A 25,744-nucleotide genomic window follows, 5' to 3' on the forward strand; every position below is an offset into this window, starting at 1 on the left:
CGAATCGATGAAGAAAACAGGCTGGAAAGCGCGCGGAAATTTCGAATCCTAAAGTTCGCAGCTACGTTGAACAGCGGCTGACGCACGCGACCTGCGGCTAGAACCGGTTGTATTGCTTAATAAAACTTTGAAGTAAAGCTTTATCTACATACTGTCTACAGCTGGCGAGTAGCTGTAAGCCGATTTTTAGCAACCTGCGAAAATGCGACAATCCGTCTCTTTCACGGCGCGACGGCGCATGCGCCCTGCCCTAGCGGATTAGTTGCGAAACGCTTTGGAAGGGTCGCGCGCGTGGCCGCGCGCCGAAAAGTCCCCTCCCCCCCCCCCCTAAATAAAAAAGAAATGCACTCGGACGCGCGTTGCTGCAAACACTCGTGCCGCGTACCGCGTTGAATCTCCGCTGGTAGCTCGACGTCGGTGCGGTGCCGAAAACGTGCGTAGCGTAAGACCGCAACTCAACTTTTAAAAGGGAAAGCGGCCAGGGCCTTGTCCTTGTCCAGACTGCACCATGGGCCAGGTAGTTGCTGCCTTTCATGAATGGCTCGCTAATTTAAAGAAAAACTCGTGCGTTACACTTGGGCGACATTTAAGTACATCACGTTGCTGACGAAGTCTTTTTGCAGCATTGGTCCTCACCTGCTGGTGGTGGCAGCGCATTCCTGACTGCACGTACTCGTAAGGCGCGGCAACACTAGGTCGATACGAGACCGACAAGACGCTCACTCCAGTGATTGAGTGACTATTGTGCGTCACTGAAACCTTTTTATCATACCAGGTCGACAATGACGCAACCGATGAGCGCGAGTTGTACTGCATGCGACAGGCTTTCTTGTTGAAGGCACCGGCAAAATCAGCGTGTTGACCATCTTTCGACCGAACCCCGTGCGATCAGCCATCGAACAGACAACACAATAGAGACAGCGTCTTCGCTTGTATATATAGCTAATGGCGCTCAAAATGGGTCAAGCACGCCTACCAAGTTTAAATGCACAAGCTTTAACCCTCTCAAGCCGTGTCCGTGAAGTTTGAGCCGATGTCGATCCTGTTCAGCGAAGGTTAACCTAGCGCCGTCGCGTTTGTGCACTCGCTACCGGTGGACCTGAACTGAAATCTAAGCAGTTAGGCCGAACGAAACTGCTCTTATAGTTCAATTTTAGCCTTAGCGATTTGAAATCAGCTACACTTCACTTCGCATGGCGTGTACACAATAAGCGGTAAGCGGCGACACAGCGCTGTGCCAAAATCTGTACGTCACCGTACCTGTACACTCTTAGACAAAGGTACACCCTTTGGGGTGTATCTGCCACACAACGAAAATCGTCATCTGCCTTGCTTGCGTTTCCTTTCTTGAAAACGCTGTGCCCGCTACTTTCCTGTCGGGAATGCTATGTCATGCTGATAATGTGCATGCCGTTCGTTACTGGGAAGTACCGGGCTCGTAGCGTTCAAGAAAAGAAATGCGGACAAGACATATGACGTTTATTGTTGTGTGGCAAGATACGACTCGAAGGGTGTAATTTTGTTTTAGAGTGTAGGCTGGGGGACCATGCATATAACGATGGGTGTATATATATCTGCATATGTTGCCTGTTTGCTAAATTTTCTGTGGTAGAGTGTTCAACCACGCAAACTGTCGCACAAAATTTTTCTTCGTGTTCGGCGAAGCGGTCTGAACAAGCCTACGTCAAGCTCGAAAATGCGAAAATTGCAGCCGCCGCGATCGATGCCCGTGGATGGCGATGCCACAACACCAACACCATCACAGAACACAAAAAGAGATATATATATATATATATATACACACATATACATACATATAGTCGGTTGTTTCAAGGGCGCCCGCACCCCCATATCCAGATAAACTCCTTAGCCCGTATTTTGCAACAATTATTTTTTCTAATCTTTTAGCATTCATTGCACCCATGGAGTAGACTAATCTGGAGATAACAGCAGCACAGTGGCATCCCAACTGAAATGCTGGAAGAATGAAAATGAACTGTTACAAAAAATGGCCTCTGGCTATGCAGCCAATTTCAGTAAACCGAAATTGTTAATTCAATATCAATGTCCCGACTTTTAATGACCCAAGATTACGCAAACACTTTAGTAAATCCAATGCAATTCCTTCACTACACCCGAGCCTTACCAAAGGCTCCACTGTGTCCAAGCTAAGTACAGCTATGTTCTGCACTGTATCCAACACATGTTCCTGTAATCTGTGCCATCTCTACCAAAGCCAGTGTCTAGTGGTGCATTCAGACAGCCTGGTTATGCAGCTGCTTACTGGCTGCAGTGCAGTGCTGGGTGTTCTTAGTGATAGGCAGACCTGCCATCCTTAAAATGCAAAAAATACCACCATCAATGTTAAAAAAAGAAAAAATTTCGTAAGAAATACAAAAAACTGTTTCCTATGCAAGACATGCACTATTTATTATAAAAAAATTGCTAGACTGTTGTGTAGAGACACCGTGTAAAGGCAAGCTGCTCTATAGCAAAAAATGATCTGTGTCCCCCGTTACTACCATCACAGGAAAATAGAACTGCTCATAATATTTATTCGTTAAATATTCATGAAACAGTGCCCAAGTTAGGCCGAATTTTCACCTGTCAGTGGTGCTGCTACCAGCAAGTCTGAAAAGTCAGCCTCTGAAAAATTATTCGACTACATTTGCACGCTTGTTGAGATCAGTTTTGCCCTAAAGAGGACGTGAATTAAAAAAACTGCAAAATTATTGGTGTCAGTATGACAATCGTAAGCAAACTCTAGAAATAGGGCATTTTAGGACAAAGTCTTAAATGTTGACGGGTATGGGCAGGTTATCACGAATGGCCAGTGTCTGGCTCCATGTTTTCACCGACACCTAGTCATACAGCCGCTTCTGGGTCCTGATGCAGGGGGTGTAGGTGGCCATTCTCTGGCTGACAAATGATACCAACCGTGCTGCCGCATATTGTCGCTGCTGTACAAGATGTCACGATGAAGCCGCCGATTATGACTGCCATACTGCTGCGTTCATGATCGTTAATTGGCACCAGGAAGGCAGGTCCAGGCAGTAAAGAGGCCTTTATTCAAGCCAAAATACCAAAATGCAAGCAGTAAAAGAATGAAGCCAGTATGAATGGGGACGTGCTACTCCAGCAAAATGATGACTTTATTGAATCTTGACTGTTCATGTACACAATCTGCAAAACACTTTTTAACAGACAAGTCGCACACTCCATGATAGAAAAGTGTTTTCATACGAAACACTGCACCTCACAGGCACATTAACAATGTTTTTTTTTATTTCTTAATTTCTACTTATTCATTGCACCAACCAAAATTTATGCTGTCGAAAGTGTCACAGCACTTTGCAGGCCGATATAAGTTGTGAAATACAAACATGAAAAAAATTCAAGAAAGAAAAGAACTTGCGCTTGGCCTTTAGTTAAGAAAGCTCATCAATAAAAGAAATTAAATACTAAAACTAGAGAACTTGAAGTTAAACCAATATTACCACAGCTGTGTTGCAAACTTAAATACAGATAAATGGGCAATGCAAGTTCTTAATCACCCTTAGTCACCTTTCTTCAAAGGCTATTCGAGAGCACGGAGCTTCACGTTTATATAAAAAAACTCTCTAAAGGGCTATTATTTACATCAGACCTTCATATGGCAAGTATCACTAACTACATGTCATATTTACACCCAAATGTATTGTATAGACAAGCTACAGGTAATCTCAAGCACGAGTCATGCCAGTATAGTTTGTCATGATAGCACTAACTTGATTACGTCAACAAACTCAATCGCTCACACCACTCAATGGAGACGGCCAAAACGTCTGTTACACCGAAACTTACCGTTCCACACTAATGCATTATAATGATGTCAGGTTTTGCAGCTCGTCTATGTTGTCTTCCCAAATATCACAGTAGACAATCTTGCCTATGGGAGTACAAAATACACTTGAAAAAGTACCACACTCCCATACTTACACAATTTAAGCGTCCGCCTCAGTTTACCTTGTAGTGGTAGTATGTACAAGCTGCAAAAGCCCCAGATATACCTCAAAGACGGCAAAGGGCAATAGCTCTAAGCAAGTGGAATTCGTATTACACCTTCACTAACCAAAGCAGTGAGTCAGAAAAAGGTATGAGTGAACGGAGAATGAAGCCACAGAACTGTAAAATTTGTACAAAACTGCATGTCAAAAGCCAAAGTAACTGGGAAAGATGAAGCGTGCTGTGCAAAGCTAGAGTATGAGACGGGAATGTCACTGTTGCAGTTATCTCAGTTTCCCAAACACTGCAGACATGCAAAAAAGGAATAGGTACATTTACGTGACATAAGAATTGTCCCGTGTCACCAAGCTTGAGCATGGAAGAATACATAGCAGTTCAGATACATTAGCGATAAGTACGGAGGTTTGTTTTAAAATGTGAAGGGGTCCTTCTGCGGCCAGCTCTCTACTCTCAAACCCTAGCAGTGCTGCTGCAGACCTCAGGCTCGTACTGATTGAAGTTTCTTTCTTATAAATTTATTTATTTATATTGGAAAAGTACATCATTTTCTTGCAGTCAACTGTAAAGGTCTACACCAGAAGGTGAGGCTGAACACTCTCAATTTCAAAATATTCTCAATTAGGCAAACATACTTTTAATTACCTATTCCATTTGACGCTTTTGAAATTTCTTTGCACAGGGGACTCGCACATAACAAGGACAGACGCAGGTGCCGCTTATGCTACGGTGCTAGCCTTGAAAGTGCAATTATAAAAGCAACTTCTCAATTGCTAAAAAAACAGCACCTCTTTGAGCATAGTAAAAGATATTACCTCCTGTGGCAAGCAATCTTGGCAACATTATTTATGTAAGGTCTAAACATGAGGTGAAATAATTTCATCAGCAAGGCTTACTAAGCAGTGAACTTATAGCAGAACGTCATGACACTTATTCCCATCAATGACATGCGCTCATGCAGCTACAGATATACAGAAATTTTAATTTCAAGCGTTAGTTGAAAAGAAAGCAAGGCATTATGGCAAGTTAAAGAAACGAAGATGCGGTACTGACCATTTCTTGAGTGAGTGTGGTACAGCAGTCTGACTGTCTCCACGAATACAAAACCATCTATGTTGCACTCAAAAGCTGCAAGATTCTACAAAACTTGCTAGAAAACAATCCATGCAACACAACCTCCTTTTTCTCTACCCATCTCTCCAAACATGGCACTTCGTATCACATTAAAAATTCCTAGAAAAAAAGCTTTGGTAAGTGGACTGAGTAGAAAAGAAATACTGAGCTTCCAACAGCTGATGGCCTGTTTCATCGAAATTTAAAAGATGAATCTGCTATTACGGATGCACAAAAGATGCAACATGATTGACAAGATCAAAACTGCTCAATCACACACGAAAAAATAAAATAAACTGCATCAATTTTTTCATAGCAGTACCTCAGAAAATATGACAAGAAAGCTGCTGTCACGAAGTTATGGCACTAAAGCGGCACTGGACAGATCGCAGGGAGACAAGAAACTGGCTTTCGACGTATTTTAACGCACTGCTCAGCATCACAGCATCCATATTGTACTGATTAATGAATGCACTGTAAGGTGTTCCATGCATTCGCCAACCGACACGCAAATATTGTGGCACACCCACCAGCAAAAGTACATGGATGAAGGCTTGCAGGAGAAAAAAAAAAAAAAGAGGCCCAATTTTTTTGCAGCCTGGAATTGATCACTGCAGTACAAACTTAACAGCTCAAACATCATGCAAGGTAAGATTCAGCTTGCTAGCAGTACACATTCTTGGTAACAAGCACACTCATCCCAGAGCGCAAAATAAATGCACCGTTGCTCAGGTGATTTCACGTCAAAAATGTGCTGGAAGTGCATTCCTTGTGGTTGCTATTTAAAAGCAACGACTGTCATCTCGCCATCGCAGGTGGTTGCTCCAATTAAACTTACACAACCTACCACACTTCAACTAGAGAGCACCATAAGAAGTGAGCTCTTATGAATGTTCCACTGGCTGGAACAATACGTACAAATCGTTCTCATGGAAAACACTCAGATTCACAATGTGACCACATTGAAACAGCGACGTTACAAGTACTGACACCACATCACTGAAGTTTCTTGTTGCTAATACCCAGTGCTCAAATGATCGTTCGGCATACAGTTCCAGCTGCTGTATGTCCAGTTATAAATCACCATGCAGGTAACAGCACATGAGCTATTAACTGCTGGAATTGCACAGCATTTAACATGGCGGTGGCAAGATGAGGCAGACCACTTCTTGCATGTCAAATATGATGCACAAAGGGGCTAGCTTCATTGTTTGGTTTGAGCTCCATGATTTGTTCAGTTACAAATTAAAAAAAAAAAACATGTTTCCTTGCTGCGAAAAAAATGTTTAAAAATCGACTCGTTGCATCTGACAGCTACTCAGTCAGTTAATGCAAACCAAAGCACTTGAAGATAAGTTGAGCTTGAAGATGCCGCTTGGCACAACATTATTTTGCCTGACTGACTGACAAGGGTGTCGTGCCTGGCAATATCCATGGCAACACTTTCTGGCATCGTAATGCCTGCCTGTCATCATCATGGAGCTATCTGTTGATGTTATCGCAGAACAAGTGTGCAACCCACAACCTGAAGAAAGGTCAATTCGCACCCGGATGTCAAGGTGCACGGCACTGTTGGGACGCACACACGTGCCGAATCATCGCTCACGGAATATATCACATAAGATGGGTCGGAAGAGACAAAGCGTTCTGGAGGACCGACTCCTCCATGGCGTCCTGTCAAGTGAGCAAGCCTGCCCATTCGTGGAAGCAGCACGTGGTGACAAGTTCCTCGACCAGGACATGCAGAGTGGCCAGGCCAGAGGAGGATTTGTCGACAGATGACTTCTCTTGCTGGGCGTTCTCCCGGTGCACGAGCCGCAGATCCTAGAAGGGGGCCATGCGAAGTTAATCAAGATGTAATCAGCATCCTCCTAGTCCATATCCACTGGTGGATAAAAGTCCTTTCCATCGATGTTAAATTACACCTGTCTTGCGTCTCCTCACTTTCACCTTATGCCTGCAAAATTTCCTAATATTATCGCACGACTTAGTTCTCTGTTGTCCTTGACTGTGTTTCCCTTCCTTTGGCACCAATCCTGTAGCTCTAACATACCACCTGTTATCTGCCCTTCGGGCACCATAACCTACCCAATTCCGTTTTGTCCTCTTAATCTCAACTAGAATATTGGCTAACCCTGCTTGCTCTCTAACCAACACATTGTCTTTCTTTCTATTGATGTTACGCGTATAAGTTTTTTGTTCCATCAGTCATTGCGCGACGCTTGGCTTCTTCTCAACCTTCTTTGCTAACCTCCAAGTTTCTGCCCCACATGTCAGCACCAGCAGAAGGCAATCTGTGGTGCAGGGAGGAATTCCTTTCTTTATGAGGGGGGGGGGGGGGGGCGAAGGCAGCTGTTGTCACATGCAGTTTTATGCCAGGTATCCCTGGTAATACATAGAAATTTATTGGGGCAGCAAGTACTTTACACAACATTTGCAAAATCATAGAATGAACCCAAAATTCATAAACTTTACGAAAAATTCTGGAGAGTTGGCAGGTATGTTTTAAACTATATGCGCCACATGGCCACAAGTGGCCACATCATCTGTAAGGCACAGTCCATGACAAAGTGTAGCAATTGTACTCACAGCACGGCTTAGCTGGGTGTTGATCGTCAGCAGAATAAACGAGTCTGCACAGCTTGGGGACATGACCACCTGCATAAAAAGAAGAATTGATTGGCCGATTGATTCGTGGGGTTTATTGTCCCAAAGCTGCCAAGTGGGAGGGCTTTAAAGTAATTCTGACTACTAGAAGCTCTGTATTGTGAACCTATATCTAAGTACAAGAGTGTTCTGTGTTTTCGCACTTTGCCCCCATTGAGACACAGTCACCAATGCCTGAAACTGAACCTGCAACCTCATACTCTGCGACAGAGCGTCATAGCCTCTTTCTTTCCTTCAGGTACCAATTAATTATGTCCACTGAATATTTAGTTTCAACTTTTTTGGCATCTTCATAATCATCAAAAGCATATAACTGCACAATGGAACAATATCTTTTAATTCCCCAATGAGTTTTGTCAAGCTTATAGAATGTGAACTCCTTGCAAGAACTCTCAACAAGTATGTAAGACGTGACATCAAGTATTTCACATCTAGCACACTTAGAAAGCACCCACGCAGTTACCGCATTTACCCAAATACAACGCACACCTTTTTCCTGAGAGATTGAGTTCAAAAACTGCCTGCATATTGCATTTGGGTACAAAACCGAAAGTTCATGGAATCGGCAAGAGCCTACCGTCAAGCACTCAGACGATGTGCCATCGTCATCAAAAAATGGCGACAGAGCATGTTTTTGTGAAGATCGTTGCTGGTTTATACTGTGCTCAACTGCGATCTAGAGCAGTTTTCTCGGCCAATAACTTTCGGAGATACCATGACTTTCGAGAAATCTTGCGCAACTCGGCACAAAATGCATCAGTGTAAATGGCTGCCAGCGCTTCTGGCACTGTGCACATATTTCAACAAGTCTGATGCAGAGTCTTGCGAAAGTGACCGCAGTATCTGAAGTGACTGCTCGACAACACGCCCCTGTGTGCTTGATATGTGTGGCCAATGATTCACAAATGGCAACGACTATGCGCTGTTTCATTATGAAAGCTCATCAAAAAAAATTTCCATCTGTGAAGGAAAATTCTCCACAACTCATTTTTTTTAATCGCAAACGTAGGGGGTGTGCCACACTTTTATTTTAACCTCTTCTTTAACCTTTATTTTAACCTTTTCTTTACCCCTGATGAGTATTGTTGTTACAAACAAAAATGTCCCACACAGTGAACCAATGGCGATTATGGTAATCAAACTGTGCACAGTTCCAATTTTTCACACTACATGTTCACACTTGTCCATGTTGCGCCATTGTGTCGTGCTCTCTATTGCCGCCTCTTCCGACACCTTGTGTGACAGATGCCTTCCTGCCACATGGGAATAATAATGCATGCAAAGGAAAGTATTTTGACTACTCCTTGTCAGAAGACTGCTCTGTAGAGCTTTGCTCAGAAAGAGAATGTAAAGTGTTCCCCTCCCAGTACTATGATGACGAGGATTCTGTGGATGGACTAGAGGATCTCGCTGCTGCCTGGGAGTGGTTCTCCATCGATGTGTCAAATCTGCCTGCACCACCACCGCATTTCCCTTCTCTGTGTACCCGTTCTTTGCAGCGTTTAGATCATTTTCTTTTTGTACGTTTTTTTTTTTCACAGTGTATAGAGCCTTTTGGGACGCTGTGCCGCAAGACTGCAGCGATTTGCAAGGAAGCTTCCTTCAATCCTCTATTTCACGGAATTTGGGAAATAAACTTTACTGAAGTGAAACAAAATGGTACACCTTTGTTAAGAAAAACAATGCTCTACAAACTTAGCAACAAAATAATTCTGGTAAATTTCATACAATATTCCCGATTTTTCACGGTACGGAAAGGGTTAAGAATTGGCAGCCTGTTATATGGTTGTCAAACGCCACAGCAAATCACCATGGCCACTTATCAACAACAGCAGGTATAAAAGAATGACAGAGCATTCATGATAACATGTAACAATTAATGGAAGCAATAACACTGGTTGCACATGTGATGATTCAGCAAAAATTATTTAGTACATGCTTATAGTGAGACTGTCACTTGAAAGTGGGACACGGGGCACCCAGTTCCACTTATAAACACATTTGAGCTGGTCGTTTGCATTCCATTGCTTGGAGAATTTTTGGGCTGCTCATCAAAAATCTCCAGTCGCGTTCCTAATAAGAACTTCATAACTTTTGTTGGTGAGACATAATTGCCGCTGAAGGGAGGCAGCCTTAATGAATGATGATGTACGGGGTTTTATGGCGCAAGGGCCAAGTATGGCCAAAGAGCGCCATGTCTGTGGTAATGAGTTTGCAGTGTAATTATGATTACTATGAAGTTGGTGTGACGTGGCTGTAAAGGGGAATTAAAAATTTACGCTCTAAAATGCGTAAAGTCTGTAGAATAAAATTATGACGATGACGTATGACTTTGTGATGTGTGGTGCGCGACATGGTGCGGTGATCGGCACGGTCGGGAGCAGACGACAAGGACTGTGCGCGCCGAGGCGGATTCCGTGCTGGAAGAAGGAAAACAACGACGCCGAAGAGCGACCGGCACGAGAACGCGCGGTGCATGAAAAACAACAAAAAGAAAAGCAAACCAATCAGAAAAGACCACGGGGCGTCAGGCAGCCAATCCGGGAATGCCTAATCGGCCAGAACACAAGAAAAAGTGTGGTGCGCTGGCAGAAGGAGGAGACGCAGAGGAGACGCCGGGGAGACGCCAGCAGAGTTCCAGGAAGCGACGGCAGCAGGAGGTCAACCCCCGGAGCGGGTGTTGAAGACAGGCCGTCGGGTTCCGGACCCGAGCCACTAGGACTTCACCCGACCAGGGCCTCCTGCCAACCCGTTCCTGTGCGTCGCCCGTCTACCTGAGCGTGCCGCCAGCTCCTCAAGGCCGGTAAGCTTCTGCGCCCGTGGGCAGCACGAGAACAGTCGGGCAACGGGCCCGAGTTCTACGCCAGCTGCCCGGCCAGAACGCTGCCCCGCCTGTCGTGCCACCTGCTGCCCGAGGCCGGCGTTCGAGCTTCTGTGCCCGTGGGCAGGACAAGAACAGTCGGGCTACGGGCCCGAGCTCTACTCCCAGCTGCCCGGCCAGAACGCCGCTGCCGTCTGCTCGTGCCACCAAGCCGCCTGGTTTACTTCTCCGAGACAGAGCTGGCCAGCTCCGGTCGCCCGGTCAACGAACTTAGACCATGACTTTTGGTGAGACCTGCGCCACTTCTTTCACCAGCTTGTCGCAGCATCGCAGCTTCGAGACTGTTATGTATCCCTGCCGTCGTGGCAAGCAGGGGGTGCAATTGACGTAGCAGGGTGCAATTGGGGGTGCAACAGCAGGGGGTGCAATTGACGTAGCCATCTGGTCTGCCAGAACGTTACCTTCGATTCCCCTGTGGCCAGGTACCCAGCATATGATGATATGCTGGTTAGATATACAAGTTTTGCACAGGTCGGAATAGACCTCAGTAAGTACAGGATTTTTATGTTTGTAGGGTGACATTAAGGCCTTCACCACACTTAGGGAGTCTGTATATATTACGGCTTTTTGGAGTTTTGATTTCCGTATATACTTTACAGCCGACCATATAGCATAGGCCTCTGCCGTAAAGATACTTGTCTCTGGATGTAGTGCATCGGATCTCGAAAAAGATGGACCGACGGCAGCCTTAATGAATGAGCCACAGAATGTGGCCTTAATTTAAAGAAAAATGAACTGGCACAACACCTGCCTGCGCACTTCAATGATTGCAAGTGTGAAGGGCAGTTTCATGATGCTATAAAGATTCTTAGCAAGAATCAGAAAGCATGAGAATTGATGGAGCCCTACTACATAAAAAAGGTTGTTCATACATAAGTGATATGCCAATACAGCTGTATAACTCTGAGATTAGATTGTTAGAACTCCAGTTGTCCAGTCAGGTGCCATTGATGCCTTCTGCACATGCAATCATGTGTGTACTTATTAGGGCTGCGCAAATACTCAAATACCACAGAATCGAATCGTATAGTGAACATTTGAATAATCCAATTTGTGATTTTAGTATGTACTATTCGATTTTTTCAAACGTTCGGTATATTCGGTGTAGAGACCCACACAGTGTTGCGTGCGCAGCAGAGCCTCTAGTGCTCAATGCTGCGCAAGCTATTGCCTCGTTTTGCTGTTACAAAAGGAGTACTTAGCATGCTATGAATGTGGCAGTGAATTTTGTTTTTGTGAGTGCTGCTGCTCTGCTGCATACGCTTCCTGACATTGGCCCAATGCGAGGATCGCACATACGGTATCCGAACGCTGCACTTTGGAGAATGGCGTCGTGTTGGCCGGGGCTGCCCTTGTCAGTACAAGCTTTGTTCAGGTCAACAAGGCTGATCAAAATAATAATGCAATGCAAAACAGCAACAAAAGCAGCGCAAATTTCAGAAAGTGCAAAAGCATATGCGAAGATTGGGCTGATTAGCCGCCGCGACGAAATTAAAGCCGCTTCAACAGCCATCAATCTACTCCACACGTGTGATCTCGGGACCGATCACTGATAAGCCACCCATGCGAGCCTATTAGCAGAGAGCATTCTGCAATGGCTTATGGCCCGTTACCACATAGGCAGCAGCGAATTGTCATCAGCAGCGAATTGGCATCAACGTTGCCTTAGGCCACATTAGGCCTAATCAGTGCAGATTCGTCGGGCATCGACGAGTAAAGTTACGATTTGGTGCATAATCAATGCAGTTTTATTTGCAGCAGCGAGCTTTCATCATAGCCGCACTGCCTAGAACATTAAGCCTAATCGATGCCGATTCGGCAGGACTCGACAATAAAGTTATGATATGGTGCAGAATTGATGCACTTCTATTCATAGCTTCGAATTTTCGTCATGGTCACACTGCCCAGGCCATTAGGCCTAATCGGTGCTGATTCATCGGGCATCAATGACTAATTTACGATCTGGTGCAGAATCAAGGTACTTCTATTCGTAGCAGCGAATTATTAACATGGCCACAAAGCCTTGGCCATCTAATTGGAGCCAATTCGTTTGGCGTTGACAACTAAAGTCAAGATTTGGTGCAGGATCAATGCGCTTCTATTTGCAGCAGCAAATTTTTGTCATGGCCACGCTGTCTAGGCCATTAAGCCTAAGCTGTTTCATTAGGCGTCGATGACTAAAGTCAAGATCTGGTGCACAATCAAGGTACTTCTATTCCCAGTAGCAAATTATCATTATGGCCACACGGCCTAAGCTATGAGGCCTAATTGGTGCCGATTCGTCAAGCCTTGACGACTAATTTTATGATTTGGTGCAGAATCAAGGTGCTTCTATTCAGAGCAGCGAATTATCATCATGGCCACACAGCCTAGGCCATTAGGCATAATTGGTGCTGATTCATCGGGTGTCGCCGACTAAAGTCATGATCTGGTGCAGAATCAATGTATTTCTATTCGCAGTAGTGAATTTTTATCATGGCCACACTGCCTAGGCCATCAGGCCTAGTTGGTGCCGATTCATCAAGCATCAACAACTAAAGTTATGATTTGGTACAGAATCAATGCACTTCTATTTGCAGCAGCGAATTTTTGTCATGGCCACACTGTCTAGGCAATTAGGCCTAATCAATGCTTATTCGTCGGGCATTGACGTCTAAAGTCACAATTTAGTGCCGAATCGATGCAGTTCTATTCGCAGCTGTCGCACGACACTCAGAAAGCTGACAAGCTACCTTGCAAAAGAAAGCAAGTGTACGGAATGAAGTTGCTCACAGCCGGCATCTTGGCAACTAATCATACGACGGCCTCTCGTTCCTGATGCTGCTTGTAGATGCACATTGGTCTTCTTTAGTGGCTTCGAGCAAGCCGCCACAAGACAAGAAGATTAACCTAACGATAATCCACCTGCTATAAAGATGGAAAAGCCCATGTGTACTTTGGAAGAAAACTGTGAAGGAAAACATTCTATGCAACGAAAGATTGCGAAAAGATTGCTATAAAACACAGGTTCACTACCAAAATGAGTACCTGATTGGTATTCAGTAGAACATAATGTCACTAATTATTTAGCTTCACAGGAAAAAAGCAATTTATTACATTTAATCGACATTCTATTTATAAAAAAATATATTCCGGACCTTCACACACTAGAACTGATCTAAAATCAGTGCTGGCATACCAATTTGCAGTTTATTTTTTTAGTAAGAGTTGACCGTACTGTATATCTTGAATTCTGTGTGCCCAAGTTACTGACAGCTTGTTACATTTTTATATGTAACAAGCTAGTCATGCCAAGCACTGACTTGCCCCAAGATTTGTAAGCGTTAAATTTTGTGATGAATATTTTAATATTCGATTTATTATTTGTCTTTTTCTTTAATTCAATTTTATATTCAGTTTTATATTCAATTTGAAATCAACCATTCAGTATTCACACACTCCTAATATTTATTCTTGGGTCTGCATTCGAAATAAATCAGTTGGAAGTGCTGCCCGTGTCGGCACGATATTTTTCCTTTGCGTCTATGGTTTGTGTGCATCCTTTTAGCGGCAATTACGTCTCATGGCCTCGTTTTAGTGCGCACCCGAGTGTTGAGGCCTGATGAATGTACAGTGTTCCTTAATAATAATAAAGATCACTATTATTATTATTACTACTACTACTACTACTACTACTACTACTACTACTACTACTACTACTACTACTACTGAACAACTCGATCAAAAAAAAAAAAAAAGCACACCCACCAGGTGCTGCACGGTGTTGTCGGGGCTGACAAAGAGGCAGTGGCAGTCTATGTATCGCTGCATCAGCACACGCAGCAGGCCCCGGTACCAGCCAAAATGAGAAGACAGCAGAGGCCCCAGCTGCGGGTCCAACTGGTCTAGCGGCACTGTCTTCACATAGCCCAGCAGTTCAGTCAGCTCAGTAAAGCTGATGGATGGTCGTGCCTGTGAGTGAGAGACCACCCTCTACACTCAACAACGGCATCAGTGAAATTCATGAAAGTGATACAGACGCAATTGATTGACTTTCAGGGACACTACTGTTAGTGTGCTGTCATGGGCTAAGCATGCACAGAGTGTATGTGCCAAAAAGGAATCACCATTGGCCTAATTTGTGTTGATTGCAGGATGAAGGCCTTCTTCATCAACCTCCATCAACCCCGTTTTGCATCAGCTGGCTCTATCCTATGCCTGCAAATTCCTCGTCTCATCACACCACCCTGCTGTCCTCGGCTGCACTTCTTTTCCCTTGGCACCCATTTTGAATTATTGATAGATAACCAGCTATCTACACGACTCATTACATGGCTTGATCAAGGACCAGGAAATGACAGGGAAAGAAGGTAACAAGCATCAAGCTTTTCACATCACATTCGTGCATGCCCCTGCCATGTTAATGGATAAGTTACCAACTCGCCAATATATTTCGCACTCAGCAGACCTCCACATTGATTAGTACACTTACACTGTTCTCTCGAACTGTGCTACTAGCATCATCAGAGTTCTTGTGACGCCACATAAGGCACTTCCAGAGGTAGTCACGTCGGCAGTGAAGCGAAGCCTGCGCAACCACTTCACGCAGGTGGTCAGCCACAGCCGTTGCCTGCTCAGACATTACCTACAAGCCAACAAAATAATTTCTAATTACCACAGTCCAACTAGCACAGCAGCAAACCATTACAGTTACTTTGCATGCAGCACAACCCTGGTCACTACAAATGTATCAGTCCCTGTTGTGTTCCAAAGCTTTCCTATGGCAAGTTCCAAAGCTTTCCTATGCATACTATCACATGAAATGCAAAAAGAGAGATAAATAAGGGGAATCAGGGAGCTCGTCTTTTTTTATTAGTAACCGCCATACAAAGAAATTGACAATGGAGGCCAGACAAAGTATAGGAGAACTAATCATTATTTTTAATTGAAATGTGGAAATAATAAGGAAAAGGGAAACTGAAGTGGATGAAAAGACGACCTGCCGTAGGGGGGAGCCAAACTAGTGTCTTTCTCATTACACATGTAGTAATTTATCAACTAAAGCCTAGTGCAGCGACCATTTTCTCGTAGACTTCCTAGGGTACGTCTTCGTGTGTGTATGCTAGATTGGTCCTGGGAAAGTTAGCCAGCCTCTCACAGCCATGGCGGTTGATGTGGAACGTCTCTTTAACTGCTGGCAGCACACGCAACTGGCCAAAGCAAAACTGTGCCTAAATTTTATTGTGGTATTATACTAACTAAAGCGCAAGACTGAGCAAAAGCAAATTGAGGTTTCCAGTTGCTAGTAAATTTTTTTTTTCCTCCACCAGATGCTTTTTCAAACTGCAAATTTCTAATACATTTCCAATACTCTTGTGACTGAAAACTAGTTTGAAGATTGTTTTATATAAATATCTCACCTTCTGCATGAGCGTCTCGTGGGAGCTGTAGTAGCCAAGGTAGGCCACTTCCTCCTCACAAATTCCTCGGAAGGATGTCTTTCTTGACCTGGAATTGGCGGCAGTTTGTGAAAACAGCAGCTCGAATTGATTTTCTCAACCTATAGCAATACATGTGCTATGAAAGAGCAGGTAAATTCATAGGCCACCAGTCACACCGTATCAGGCAGCATTTCAGTCCATTTAACAACAATGGAAGATATATCTGTAGCAGCTCCCAAGATCTCTCTCTCTCTCTATCTCTCTCTCTCGCACATACACACACGCACACACACATGCACGCACGCGCGCACACACACACGCACAGACACACACACACACACACACACACACACACACACACACACACACACACACTGGATCCTCATATATCGTTATCTATAATCTAATTTGCAGTAAATGTGATGACTTTGCGATGACTACCTGATAACTTAGTACCAAATCTGATGAGCCTTACAGTGCTGCTGCACCTGCACCCCTGCTTGAATGCCTGGTTTCGGCTATGTTGAATGCATACTGCACCATTTCGATCTAGTGTGCAACCAAAGTGTGGCAGATTTCATTTATGAATGTTGCTCTACGTCACTCTGACTAACAATAGACAAAAATTTTTCTGCAAGGACACTCCAAAACAATAAATAAAGGACGCATGCAGCAACATGACTGGAGATTTTTTTAAATGCACAGCACTATTGTATTTTTTAACGGTCGATTAACCCCTTAATTGCCATGACAAATTTTGCATTTTTTTTTGTAAGTGTGGAATTTTTTCAGACCTGCATATTTTGCACCAATTTTTTCTAAAAATACTGATGCCAGGAATCTCTATTGCACTATTACTAGCCTTGTTGAAAAAAACTGCAAAAGTCATTGTGCATTATTTATTTATCAAAATGAAATAAAACTGCACATATATGCATGTGTGCAAAAATTGTAGAATGTTCATGACCACCAAAGACACTCATTGTGACAACAAATTATCTTGTCATCAGCAGTTAAGGGGTTAAAAGTACTGTATTTACTCAACTGCAGTGCAAGTTTTTTTCCCGTGATTTTCATAGCTCAAAGTAAACCCTTGTGTTACATTCGAATAATGGCAAAATTGACCAATTAAAAAAATATATTTTAAATCCCACGCTATTTAGTGTTACATTGGCAACCTGTACTTTCTTTTCTCGATGCGCTCTATAGGCAAGTCTTTCAAAGTCAAAAGCTTGCTCTTTGTTTAAATCAATGGTGTTTTTGCTGTGCTGGTGACTGGTGTTACGGTTACGGCGTGGCAGTTCCCTGCCGCCTTTCACATTTCAACTCCGTTGATACGCAATGTTGTGATGACGCAGTGCATTTGTTAGATGCCCACTTTCAGGGACGAGCAATTTGGACGAAAGTTAGTAGTTGTGGCTTCAGAAGGTGCAAAAAGCTTCATTTACTCATAATTTGCTGCTGGTTTGTTTTGATGCGAATATATGCCACGGCACTGAAGGTAGCACGAAGGTAGGTAGCGTGAAGCATGGTAGCATTAAGGCAGCATGAAAGTGGACACGGTACATTTACCAGGGAGGCTATGTGCCACTTGGCACACTGGGCAGTATCACAAAGAGGGATGAAAACTTTTTAAATAATAACTTTTCTTGCTTTCTAAGCCATAGAAAGGCATCCCAGCTGTATTGCAGCTGCTGCAGCAATAGGAATGTTTATATTTATTTTTTCTTTGTTGCACTTGTTGGGCAGAAGTATACCTTGCCCCAAATTTCATTTAATTCTGGGGTTTTACGTGCCAAAACCACGGTACGATTATGAGGCACACCGTTGAGGGATTCAGATGGGTCCTGACGAGCCGGGGTTTATTAGCTAGCACCCAATGCATGATACACAGGCTCTTTTTGCGTTTGGTTTCCATTGAAATGTGGCCGCCATGGCCAGGATTTCATGCTGCACTCTTGGGCTTAGCAATGTACTGCCAAAGTTGTAGTTACTACACCACCACGGTGGGTTACTTCGCACTAGAGTACTCCCAGGTATCTTACTTTAAAAAGTCTAAAATATTTATAGGGAACGCTCCTGACCAGGTCTCGTGGAAAAATCACTGTGCCGTGTGCGAAACATTTACATGAGAAAGGAATAAGACATTTCATGCTGAATGAGGCAAAGGTCACTCACCTCGATCCACCAGCATTGCTGCTTCCCAGAGAACTTGATGACGCCACGGAAGGGATGCCAGCGGGCACCGCTGCTCCGTTACCGCTACCACCTGCCATGTCTTCCGGCGAAAGGACCAACTGCGAAGGCAGCGTGGTCAACGTGCGCGGGCGCTCTACTGGGGCGGAGGCAACCACAACCGAGCTCCGCCTTGACGGCACGGTGCTGGCGGGCTGCGACACGCCAGGCGTGCCTCCTAATGTCCGGACGGGCCGGAAGCAGCCCTCGGAACCGTTGCCGGTGCCGTCAGCATTTCCAGAGGCACTGCTGCCGGGAGGTCCCGTGGTTGAGGAAAACTTGGGGAAGAGCTCCCGCTGGCTGGTCAGCAGGATGTAGAAGCCAAGGGCGAGCAGGTTGTGTTCGATGAATGCCGGCGCCGTGTCGTGGATGGTGAGGATGCCGACGAAGAAGCTGTCCGTCTGCTGCACATCGTTAGCATCACGGTAGCTCACCTTCTTGTTGGAGATCTCGACCAAGGCGTACTCGGTGTCCTGCGAGCAGCGGTACATTTGCATGATATGAGAAAAGGTGCTTGGGTCAGGGAACTTGGCGATAAAGGATGATGAAGGATGGACAAGGGCCCAACACAACAGAATGTGCGCTTTCTTCTGGTTATGGGGTTTAATGCCCTAAAACTGCACAGTTGGGTATGAGGGCTTAAAGGAGAGCTTCGGATAAATTTTGACCACCTGGGGTTCTCTTGATGTGCAGCAACCCACTCTCATATCCCTCTCCCTCTATTTCACCTTTCTTTCTCTCATATAATACATGCTCACACACCTGTCTCACCACACCGCCCACTCTCTCACTGCTCTCCTACATTTTGAGGAGACGCTGCTTTATTTTATTTTTTGTTTGTTGCTTGGTCGATGGAGGTCGCAAACTGAAAATGCAAGAGCAAATGAAACTTCACCGCAGGTCGCAGTGCAGATAATCACTTGAAGAATTAACATGGGGCAAGCATGGCCCAATGAATTAAACACAATTTCTTCTTATCGACATAATAAAGGGAAACTGGACAAGTACGCGCAATTTCAACAACAACAAAAAAAAAACGGCAACCAAACAAACAAAATGTTTGCAACAGCTATTCGGCATGTCCGCATAACTTCCCATTTTTCGTCATGCCGTCAAAGTCTGTGGTCAACCGGTCAACCATAACTCATCAGTTGCCATTTGGCCATCACACATAACTTTCCCACAATGTAGGACTGCTCACTGATGCACTCTGACTTCACAAAGCTGCAGTGGAATGTAGCAGGTATGCGAAATTCATTAGCAGGGTGTCACACCCCTCTGCCCAAGCGTAACAGCCAGCACGACCTTTCGGCATAAAATCTTTTGTTTACGCTTTTTGCTTTGCCAATGTACATTGCCTGACAGTCTGAACAGTTCATATTGTAGACAACCCTTTGAGCTCTCAGTGCCCATTCCTTGGGTTTCACAGGTTGCCTACAATATCAACTATTTAACCTGTCAGCAGCTTGCACTGGCAAAGCAAAAAACCTAAACAAAAGAATCGGACAACACAAATACGATGTCAGAACCTTCTCTCGACTGCGCAACTAGGCCCCTTGCCTAACAATCAGAAGACGCAGATCACAAAATTGCGTTCCAAGAAACTGAAATTCTAACGACAGGGACCAACCAACAAAAACTACTGTTATTGGGGTCATGGTACAATAAAAACATCAAGAATTACTTCAATAATTCTAAAGGAAACCTCCACTCGGTGCACGTTCATGGTTTATGCACAGCGAGACAAAAAAAACAAAAAAAAAACAAACGAGGAAAAGCTGGTCAGGAACGTACTGTCGACCATCTCTGACCCTTCTCCAAGCCTACCATTTTCGCTTCCCTTCATTAGCCACGGATGCAAGGAAAATCAAGCCTCTCCAATGAAGCTCAATACCCCCATCACTATCACTCAGCCTCGTCTCGTTGTCGTCTCATGCTTCACGTTTTGCCACTGGATTTCCAACCGGTAACATCTAACATGTGCCAATCGGTACTCTGCCAACATGAAACAACATGCTGCTTGCTCCCCCCGGGGAACGTTGAGGGTGGAGGGCTCGGGCCCTCAAGTCACCTTGTGGTCTCCGCCTCTGAGTATTGAGATATGTTTGCTGATAACAACATTCTGCAGCAGGTGCAATGAATGTCAGTAGAACCGCTGGAATAGTAACTCTGGATTTGCACACCATATCAGCACATCACTACTAATTTGTTAGTGGCTCTTGCAGCATGCTAAGCTTTATAAATCATGACCATTAAATGAGAGACCAGGAAAAAAAAAACAGACAGTGAAGATGCAAGCGAAAATTCTGTGAAAGAAACAACCAATGCAAATACGCATTTCTTTAAATTTAATCAACGCAGTTGGGACAAAAAATGATTACATATTTGAGTTATGCAACATTCAAATTAAAATAAATAGCTAAGAAGCATTAGCCCTATTTGAGATATTTAGTTTGTCATACTAAAAGTAAAAGGAAGGTGGAATAAAGTGCTGTTAAATTAATAGAAAGCAGAAGGTAATATATGTATATAGTACATAAAAAAGTTATCCCAAGTGCAGTTACCAGCTGAAAACTCGGACTCAAAGGGGACCCTGGCATGAAGTTCCATTATTCGGGAGTCAGAAATATCTGATTCATCAGAAAATAAGTGACCTCATTTCACAAGTGGCAAAAAAAAAGGAAAATGTGTGTTGCATTCCCTGATTGTCACTTCCGGAAACACATACAATTTTGCATGACAAGCACGAGCGACGCATTCTTGGGACAGTGCTAAGTGCACTGTCTTATTACAGTGCCAGAAATGCAGTCACCCATCGGCGCATGCAGTGAAAGCCACATAGAGTATTGAGAAAGTGGTCATTTGAGAATACGTCCCAAGTTTGTCAACACATTACTGCGTGCACATATGCTTGACTTTGGCCAAGACAGTCCTTGGCCACGATTGTGTAGCTGCTATTCCTCTGTCTGCTTTTTGTGCTTTGTCAGTTGTCGCTCCACTAACTTTATTGATGGGATTAGCAAGCTGTGAACAGCAGATGTTAGGTGTGGCATAGAATCGCGTTGAAGGCGCGGCTACAACATCACGGTTCGTATCTTGACCATTGTCATGTCGCAATGGATTGACAAAAGTTCAGTCAATGCTTGCACGAAAGCTTGAATTCTTGGCAACATAACAAAAGTGGCAAGGGTGTAAGAAATGTTTCATAATGACCGATTATCTATGATCAGCTTCGCTGCAATACAGTTGTGTTGTGTGGTGAAGCATAACAAAAGTAGAAGGAAGCCACTGTCATGAGGCGTACGTGTTCCTTAATTACGCACGCATGCACCTGCCATATCCTGTCACAATACAAGCACCGAGACATCTAATAAGTGTACTGGAAGGCCTCCACAACTATTTTTCGGACATGGCTGTGGTGATTTGAGCCCTTGTTTCACCCACTTTAAGCACCCATACATGAAACCATAACGGGACGCACAAGGCCGACAATCATACTGGCAACACATGGAAACCAAAATATCACTATTTCTTCTCCATTCAGTGGCCAAATTAGCTTGCAGTTACACAGTAAAGGTTTGAATTACCACACGGTGCACAGTAAGGTGTCCAAAATTTCAGTCGTCATTCATTAAGTCAATGAGGCTAGTGGTGGTGCCGTTTAGCTTTCCAAATAATAAAGTATGTCCGAATTATCGACGTTCGTATAATAAGTCAGTGACTGTATTGACCAGTGTACACACCCAGTGGTACTAGCGGCAACTATTTCAGTATTGCATGCACTGCAGTACTCACAATGCCTCATGCAGTACATCAAAGAGAGCAATGACAACTCAGCAAGCTGTATCCTTCGACTTTTACTTTGGAATTGTTTGGGTCACTTTTACACTGATGTATCACCAAAAACTGCCACAGGCTCCTGCCTACAGCAAGTCGCCTTTTTGTCTACTATCATTTCCCTTTTTCCTATTATATTAGTTTTATTGAAACAATAATTATAATTTCCTCTATGCTTTCTCTGGCTTCGTTGCCTGTTTACTTCAGGTGAATGGAATGAACAAAAACTAAGCCCCTTGGATGCCCTTATTTTTCTCGATCATTAAAACACTGTAGTGTTTGCAGAAATGAAATTGTGTTCCAGTAAAAATAGGAGAGAAATGCCTGTCACACAGTACTGTGGTATGAATTGTGGGGATGCACGACTCTCACGTGTCCCCTGATATGTTGTTTTCCCGCACAGCTCCCGTGTCCTGCAATCCGGCTTCGCCGCGTGACCTGCGTGATTCCCACGGCAGTCGGTTTGGTTGAAGCGCAGTACGAGAGATGGCGCGAGTGTTGCGCTGCTAACGCCACCTCACGGTGGGGTTACTTGGGCGCGTAAAGGAGAAAGCTCCTCTTCTTTGGATGTGGATCGGTAAGTGGCGTGGACGTCCCACGCGTGCGCCAATCCATGCTTCTGCGAGACCGTCTCGCGTTGCCTCCTTCAAACACGTCACTGTTCACGTGACCGTACGTGCGAACGACCGTACAGCGAACATATTCACTCGCTATCCGGTCGCGGTGAGTCGGACTTCCTAGATTTGTCGCACACCCATCGGCATGTTTTGGGGATAGCAAGTCAGCCAGCAGGCATTGATCTATAAAAGGTGCAATAAATGCCGTTGTGGTTGTTTGCACTACTGTGTTATCGTTCCTTTGTCCCAAGAGCATAAGTGAGAACCCCACAGAATACAAGTCAATAACTACATGCTTTTCTCATGCTTAGGATAAGCCCCCAAAGCCTCAATAGGGAGTGACGCTATAGAGTGTGCTAAAGAACGCTTCTTCATAAGCAATAAAGCATTGGTCAGGTTTGACAACCCTCTTCGCAATGCTCTTTAGACTACATCAGGCTTCATAACTTTTGCAGCACAGCACTTTTCATAAAGATATCTTCAAATGTGAGTGCCCATGCTCCTTTATAAAGTTGAGTGTAGTCACACTTTCAAGCATGGCTGTTGGAAGAGACACACAGTTATGTTAGCCATCAACTAGAAATTTATCAGTATTTATCAGTAATTAGTTTAGCCCTCTGAGTGATGCAACTCTTTGTCCTTAAATAAATAAAAACAATAACTGAACTTTATTCAACGCCATACTGACCTTTGGGGCACCAACAAAATGCCTGTATGAGGCTTCTCCATGTCCCAAAAGCGTGGCAACAGTAGTAGCAAGCTTACGGAGTGCAAAAGAAAAGCAAATTAACAAAAACAACGGTTATGATAAACAATTATAGCCTCATATATTCAAGTCTTACTAAAGCTTTATTCAACGTAAATATGACTACCCGTAACTTTGCAAAAACATCAAAGTTAACATGACTATGCTTGCTACATATCTATGCAATTATCAAAGTTACACTTCAAAATAAACCAATAAAAATAAAGAAAGGAACATTATTTGTAAAAATACTGTAATGTCACGACAACCCTCTACAGTTCCCATGAGCACTAAAAACTTTGACTGCTTTTTCTTATTGCAATTCATGCTCATGCCCTTAAATTGCAGTTAATATAAAACAAAAATGAAATAAAGCATCAGTGCACACAGAAGCAACAGGTTCAGTAAGAAAGCAAACAAAACTACTCACCAGATCACTGCTGCTGTCACAAACCACAGGAACCATGCGTATGACCTTCATGCCATACAGCTTGTTGTGGCCAATGATGTAGTTGTACAGTTGGTTGGGTGCTACATTCACGCTTGGAATCACCACCGAGCCTGCACAGAAGAGAACAGAGCTGTAGGCATCACAACAGCTCATTGCCCATTCCACAGTTTCACATTTTAGCAGCTAGTCACCCTGATCTATGGCTGGGTGGAGAGTTCTCAAAATGGTGGATGATCGCAAAAGTTGGCATGTATCCCTAGTTAAGGGTAAGTGCAAAATGTGCAAGACAAAAGTGCAACAGCAAGAGGGCGCAAGCCAAATTCACACATCACAAAACAAAACACATGGGAAGGTAAAGTGAACCACCATAGCATGGTACTTTGTGCCATAGCACTTTTCCTTTTTTTTTTTCCTTCGCATTTCAAACTGCAGAGAGCTCAGCCACTAGGCCCCACTGCAACTGCTACAATGTAGGAGGACACCTAACGTGTGCCGTTGACACCTGTGCACATGGCAATCAACACATACGTTCGCTACTGATGTTACATTGCTCCCCTGCAGCAATACAAAACTGCCCAGAAAGGATTCACTCTTCTTTGAGCTTTCATCAGTTAATTTTGTGTCTACCTTGCTTATATCTATTGCACAAAGACAGTGCAATACACAGGAGAAATCAGCACACTGCCTTATTTAAGAAATAGGCAATCCTGCTATCCAGAGAGAGAGGAAATTCAATTATGACGTGGTGTCCTGGACTGAGTGAATGTACGATTTGTGGCATCATGATCGCATCTTTCAAACAGCACCTACACGGAAAGTATTCTGTGGGCCCAAAAAAGGCTGTTACCCAGCAACCAAGAAGCACTTGGTAGACGTAATCTGGGGCCACTGCTGGCAGTCGTTGCCTGTGTATGCGAATTTGTCCAGCTTTTACAACAAGAGAGCTTGTGCATGAGCCCGGCATGCTTTGGGACTCATTTAAGGCCAGTCGGACATGAGTGTAGGAAGTCGATGTGCCGCACCGGATTCTCGATTCACCAGAACACGTCAATCAAAAGTTCCCGGCTGAGTACGAGCACTAACTAGTGGAGTTTCAATGCCAAGTTATCAAGATGCATAGGGTTCGTAGTTATCCAATAGGCCCGATCATAAATGCTGCCAAGACTCCAATCTTGTTGTATACTCTGTCCGGTTATGTTGTGGATGATCGTGCTACCAAAAAGGTAGGTAGGCACAATGGTCAACAAAAAGAGATGGGTAAGAGCAATTTTCACATACACTGCTGACAGACGTAAGCTGCCGCCTTTCCTATTCAAAAGAAAGATATGCTGCGCCCAAGAAAACAAAACTTTTCCACTCTGGATGCACATGAGGTGCAATGACAAAGGCTGGATAGAAAGTGCCATAATGACTGAGTGGCTCTGTGTTGTGTGGAGCAATCACCTAGGTGTAATACTGAAGATTCTCCCAATACGGTGTTGGAAGTAGTTAAAGGACACTTTACCGATGAGGTCAAGGCCGTGCTCCACAGGATCAACAACAACCTTTTTGCCATATCTGGTCACACCTGGGTCACGTCATCGCATGTCTTTCAAGGACCTTGCCCAATGGGAGTATGATCAGTGGCTGGAAGCCAGCAATCAACAGCTGATGCCAAAAGACTGTGTCAAGTGAGTATCAGTCTTTGAAGTCATGCTATGGATCTCCAATGCATAGAAGGCGTTGCCGTGTTTCATAGTGATGCGGCCATTTCTGAAGCATTGCCTGTCCAATAAC

At 44.2% G+C, this 25,744-nt stretch overlaps 1 protein-coding gene across 3 annotated transcripts in view; it reads right to left on the minus strand.

Annotated features, from left to right (window-relative positions):
* Positions 1–3,045: 3,045 nt before the first annotated feature.
* LOC135921842 (KICSTOR complex protein SZT2-like) overlaps positions 3,046–25,744 on the minus strand; it is a 259,666-nt gene continuing 236,967 nt past the window's right edge. For all 3 annotated transcript variants that reach the window (XM_065456218.1, XM_065456219.1, XM_065456216.1), the window contains 7 exons: positions 23,948–24,078; positions 18,262–18,791; positions 16,063–16,150; positions 15,135–15,287; positions 14,411–14,614; positions 7,705–7,773; positions 3,046–6,939 (listed from right to left, as the gene is read on the minus strand). In XM_065456218.1, coding sequence (XP_065312290.1) covers positions 6,793–6,939; positions 7,705–7,773; positions 14,411–14,614; positions 15,135–15,287; positions 16,063–16,150; positions 18,262–18,791; positions 23,948–24,078 — 1,322 coding nt within the window. In that variant the 3' untranslated portion in view covers positions 3,046–6,792. The remainder of the gene's footprint in view (positions 6,940–7,704; positions 7,774–14,410; positions 14,615–15,134; positions 15,288–16,062; positions 16,151–18,261; positions 18,792–23,947; positions 24,079–25,744) is intronic.

This window comes from Dermacentor albipictus, chromosome 9, assembly GCF_038994185.2.
Source record: "Dermacentor albipictus isolate Rhodes 1998 colony chromosome 9, USDA_Dalb.pri_finalv2, whole genome shotgun sequence".
Taxonomy (NCBI): domain Eukaryota; kingdom Metazoa; phylum Arthropoda; class Arachnida; order Ixodida; family Ixodidae; genus Dermacentor; species Dermacentor albipictus.